Below are 5,659 nucleotides of genomic sequence, written 5' to 3'. Positions count from 1 at the left end.
ATGGGCTGTACCACACGTGGGCTGTACCACACATGGGCTGTACCACACATGGGCTGCATACGTGGGAGTTGTAAGATGCACTGCTGCATCCTTTTTACTGTTGTAGGGTTCTATTATCACCATAGCTTTTTTGTTTTCTGAGACAAATCATGCTCATTTGTAACACTGACCTCAGGTCTCTCACTCTTTTTTTTTTTTTTTTTTTTGTCCTCCAACTCTCAGCCTTTTGCTCTGCTTTTTAAACCGTAAATCTCTGTGCTGCTATTCTCGGACTGTTTTGACACTGCAGAGGCAGTGCTGAGTAAATAATTCACTGTCCTCCTACAATTTCTTGTGAGAGGGCAGGCAGAGGGGGGTGCCACCATAGAGAGCCAGTCTTGGTGAACAAAATTTGCAATCAGTCATGCAGCAACTCTTGTGTGAGTGTGTGTGGAGTTGAGGATAGTTATGATAGTAAAGCTAACCTGATAGGCCTTTCTGACTACATTTTAAAAAACAGACACCCAATCAAATGGTGGTAGTTAATCCAGTTTTTACTATAGAACTACAGCTCAGCTGAAGTTAAACCTGCTCTTACAAAGTTCACTCACCTCCAACTGTATCTGAAGAGATTACAGTCCATGGTGCCTTGTCTCTGTGTTTACCATTGTAACCAAATGTGGCTTCTTTCTGCATTTAATTTCCATTTCTGAGTAAATTACAATATAAATGAGCTAAGCTAGCTAATTGGTTATTCCTCATGTCCATTTCTGTTTTGGTGCAAGCACACGCAAGATTAATTGTTCTCTGCATGTTGTCCTCTGTATTTACTTCCCCGTCTGTATTTACCAGTACGTGTTGCTTTCAGCCTGCCAAGACAAAACAAATCTGTTTGTCAAAATCATTGTTTTCATTATTATATACAGTGTTTGTAGTTTACAGATTTTCAGTCTTCAGATCTGTTCCCAGCTGTACCTAGATTAGCAGATTTAGGATGCTTTCAAATCTTTATTTTGATTCATTTGGTCCGGACCAAGGGCAAAAATTATGATTGTAGCATTTTTCAGTTAATGTTTCTTGTTTTGGTTCCTTTTCCAAAAAATGCATTTGGTCTATTAGAGGTCGGATCACGTTCTCACCGCAAATGAAACGCTCCAGTCCAGAGTTTTGGTTGAAAGCGTACAGAGGTGGTGGTCTCAGTACGCTTGTTCTGTCCGCCTCTCATGCTCATCCGAGTGCGATTGCTGCATTCACACCTGCCCAAACGAACCGCACCAAGGGGGAGAACGAACTCTAGCGTGATTCAACCAAACTAAATGAGGCAGATATGCAAGCCCCCTTACACTGTTATGAATGCTCATAGACAATGTTAAAATGAAGATATGGCTCATTTTCAGCTATTGTGGCAGACTAACATTGAAACTAGAAAATCCATTTCCTGAAGAAAATGTGTGTTAAAGCTGAAAAGTTACATTGCTAAAGCAAAATTGAATTGCTGGCTTAAACGCGTAAGACAAAAGGTAAAGTAGTGAGAATAATTTATAATAATTTAGTTAATAATAAATGATTTAATCAAGTTTTAATTAGTATGAGTTTCATTGAAATGTTATATAATACCAATAATGTATGAAACAAAAGTGAAACATTTCAAGGTTTTCTGAATAGCTGTCGCTACACTGAATTCCTGGCTTAAATGTGTAAGAAAAGGGTGCAGTTGTAGGAAAATGTGGAGAAGTCGAAATGGTTCTAATTAATATAAATGATGTATAAAAAAAAAGTGAAATAATACCAGTATTGTATGAAAGTTGTGGTAATTTGTGTTTTTGTAAAAGCTGATGCTAAACTGAATGGCTGGCTTTAATTTGGATGAATAAGTAGCTGAAAGAGTAAAGCGTTGTCTCACAAGGTGAAAACAATACCAGCGTCACTGTTGCGACTGGTATAAAACCTATAATATTTATCATCTATAAAACAGACATCTTGTAAAATACTTGACACATGGACCCCAACTTTCCACCTACTGTCCCACAAGTAGTTAAAACTCAAATAGGTTTTGTACACACCAACTAAAGTCATATATAAGACACTTAAAAAGCTTTCTTAATATCATACTGAGAGCTTGTAACCTGCACTATGTTGCTGGAGCGCTTCATTAATACTTTGACTTGTTTCATCAAAGTTTTGATAGTGTATTATTAATGTAAAGGATTGTGAAGTTGTTAATATTGCCAGCACTTGCATCATAACTCTAGATGGCAAGCTGGGGCTGCGAGTCCAGGGCAAAGAAAATGATTGATGATGAAACATAAACCACCCAGCTAAGCACAACATGAGCACTGGGTAAAAGACAATGCTAGACTTCAAACATCAGAACTCTTCCTTTAATCATTCACATGCAAGCGAAAAGTGTGTTTTTGCATGCCATCCTAAGACACATGCAAAAGTAAGTATAGGCCTGCTGCCATATAGGTTAGATGCCAGTCATGGTTTGGGTTTTGGTGCCTAGATCCCTGATGGACACCATGAAATAGAAACAAATCGTGCCAGCCATTCTTATGATATAAAGTTGTAAGTTTTGGTGGTCATTTTAATCTCAAGGCCGAACTCTGCACGTCTGAACAAGGCCTACTATTTCATTTTAATTTGTATTTGGTGCCATCTTGTAATGAAACATTGCCATATAAAGAGTGTGGCACATGAATTTACTTTCTGTTTTGGTCACGATAAAACCTGTGATTATTGTCCTTGTCTTTCTGTAATGCTCTCTACAGTCATCTGTGTCTGAAGAACTTAGCCTAAATTAGAGCAGCTCTTAAATTGGTGATAGAGGATATAAAAGGAAGCAGGTCTTGGCTAGGTGATGAAGTGGGCCTCCCCTGCAGAGATTCTGTGCTTTGGTAAGAGCTGCTCCAGCACATCACTGCCTGACTGAAATCAAAAAGAGACAAGTTTGACCCTGAATCCTTGGAGAGTTGTTCAAATTAAATTTAGTTGGTGTGGATATGTGTATGCGTGTCCTGTGTTTTTTGTGATTAACCTGGATTGTCAGCATTCTCTCCTGCTGTAGCTCATTTCCCATGGGCCACGCCCTTGATCTGGTGGCAGTTGTAATGGCTCATTTTAGGTGTGCATGCTTGCTGCTGTAGTCCCACTAAAGCGTAGGCACAGTCATATATCCCCACTAACCTACATGTCTGGCTGTGTTTTGAAAATCAAATCAAACCCGCATTTTCTTTGATGGTATTCTAGCATGTTTTCAAGATTTCTAAGTCTTATTGTTTGTTCCACAAACTTCATCACCAGTGTTTTTGATAATCTCCTCCCTTTCGCTCCATTTTCTTTACCGTATATCTTTATTGTTTGAATGGTTTTTTTTCCTCTAAGACGTTATCTCTGTAATCAATGTAAGTTAAGCTCTAGGGCCAATTTGTGGCACTAGTGTGACAATTTTTTAAATCAAATCTTTTTCCTAGAATTGAAAAAGAAAATTTTACCAGTGATTCACCTAAATATTGTCTTTCTATACGGTTCCGCCAACAGCAACTACATCATATCTGTTTCCAGCTAAACGACTGCAAAAATAGATGTTATGTATTTATTTACAAATGATATGAATGTTAGACTGACATGTGATGTGCAGTTTTTAGAAATGGCTCATGATATATTGCCCCTAGAAGTGTATTATTCAACTTTTGTTTTTGTTAAAGTAGGGGAAAAAAATCTCAGAACTCAATACTATCGAATCGCAATACAAATCGAACTGGCACCCATGTATCGTGAAATAATCTAATTGGGACAAGAGCATATTGTCCCAGTCTAATTAAGCACCCTGTCCTCGTGACTGCATAGTAAATGGTCAAACTAACATCCTTGCCTCCAACCTGCTTTTTTCAGGTGATATCCATGGGCAATACACAGATCTACTGAGGCTGTTCGAGTATGGTGGTTTCCCTCCAGAGGCAAACTACCTGTTCCTGGGCGACTACGTGGACAGAGGGAAACAGTCCCTGGAAACCATCTGCCTTCTGTTGGCCTACAAGATTAAATACCCGGAGAACTTTTTCCTGCTCAGGGGCAACCATGAGTGTGCTTCCATCAACCGCATCTACGGCTTCTACGATGAGTGTGAGTTGAAGTTAACTCCCCCTGGACACAGTTACTCAAACAGCCCTGAAGCACTTATATAATTTGGTTTTGTTAATGTGCGTTTGTGTGCTCCACCAGGTAAGCGCAGGTTCAACATTAAGTTGTGGAAGACCTTCACCGACTGCTTTAACTGCCTCCCCATTGCTGCTATCATTGATGAGAAGATCTTCTGCTGCCATGGAGGTATAAGATGAGATAAGAAGCCTTTATTGTCATTAAATTACAATGAGTACGAGAGAACGAAATTGGAAGAGAAATGTTGGCATGTATTTTCTTCCCTTGTCCCAAATGTAAACCGGAACTTTTTGATGCCCTGGTTTCCAAATACAATCTTGGTAATTTCAAAGAAATGTAACCTCTTTATTTTCTATTTTAGGGTTATCGCCTGATTTGCAGTCAATGGAGCAGATTCGCAGGATCATGAGGCCAACAGACGTGCCTGACACAGGTACTGTATTTATGTGATTGCACGTACTTGCATGCTCATACTCGTACATGTTTTCCCACTGAACGACCATTACATCGGTAGATCTTCTGTGTTGCATCAGCAAAGTCAGCTGGATCTTTAGCACATTTGTGCCCCCAATGCCTGTCTATGCTCTCCCTCCAACTCTTTTAATCTCCTTCTCTCCGTGTGTCTCAGGCCTGCTGTGTGACCTGTTGTGGTCAGACCCAGATAAGGATGTACAAGGTTGGGGAGAGAATGACCGCGGGGTCTCCTTCACTTTCGGAGCAGACGTGGTCAGCAAGTTCTTAAACCGCCACGACCTGGACCTCATCTGCAGAGCCCACCAGGTGACTATGACGGGAATGAAGGTAGAGAGCCAGGATGTGGAGCGGGATTGCAGGAAATGTATGGCAAGCAAATTGATCTTTTTTTTTTTTTTTTTTTGAAGATTGGTTGGCCGTGCTCTTTATTGATAGCTGACCTCAATTAGTTTGTGTCTTCGGCACAAGTAATTACTGGGGCTGATTCAAAGACACAGACACAAGAGCTATACCACATATTAATAGACCTTGTGTAGCATAGTGGATGTCTTTTTAATCCCCCATTCATTGTAAATTTACTGTAGCTCTCAGTTCTTATCTATTCATGTTTTTGCTAATGGAAAATAATATTACACTGAGAAAGAGAACCATTTGCAGTTAAGGCCCTAGCATCAGATAGATGACTAAAATCAAGTGATTGTCAACATTGGAATGTAAATCCTTTCTGTTACACATTAGATGTTTTTGCTCTGCATTTAGCGTTTCATATTGATTCAGGTGTAGGTGGTTGAAGATCTGTTTCTTGGTATTGATCGCTGTAGGCGGTGGGATAATGTAATGTGTCTTCTAACAGGTTGTGGAGGATGGATATGAGTTTTTTGCCAAACGCCAACTGGTCACACTTTTCTCTGCTCCGAACTACTGCGGGGAGTTTGACAATGCAGGCGGCATGATGAGTGTTGATGAATCCCTCATGTGCTCCTTCCAGGTAGTCTGAAATGATCAGGGACACATGTACATTTGGGCTTTCGATAACATTATCTCG

The 5,659-nt window shown here is 39.9% G+C and overlaps 1 protein-coding gene across 1 annotated transcript in view; it reads left to right on the top strand.

Moving 5' to 3' along the window:
* Positions 1–5,659, top strand: part of LOC116669662 (serine/threonine-protein phosphatase PP1-beta catalytic subunit) — a 13,982-nt gene that overhangs the window by 6,588 nt on the left and 1,735 nt on the right. Inside the window, exons 3-7 of the mRNA XM_032499614.1 lie at positions 3,874–4,104; positions 4,204–4,308; positions 4,502–4,573; positions 4,769–4,920; positions 5,468–5,602. Coding sequence (XP_032355505.1) covers positions 3,874–4,104; positions 4,204–4,308; positions 4,502–4,573; positions 4,769–4,920; positions 5,468–5,602 — 695 coding nt within the window. The remainder of the gene's footprint in view (positions 1–3,873; positions 4,105–4,203; positions 4,309–4,501; positions 4,574–4,768; positions 4,921–5,467; positions 5,603–5,659) is intronic.

The sequence above is a fragment of the Etheostoma spectabile genome, chromosome 20, assembly GCF_008692095.1.
Source record: "Etheostoma spectabile isolate EspeVRDwgs_2016 chromosome 20, UIUC_Espe_1.0, whole genome shotgun sequence".
Taxonomy (NCBI): domain Eukaryota; kingdom Metazoa; phylum Chordata; class Actinopteri; order Perciformes; family Percidae; genus Etheostoma; species Etheostoma spectabile.
Note: the sequence above shows the minus strand (reverse complement) of the source record. Positions and strands in the feature narration are given on the sequence as shown.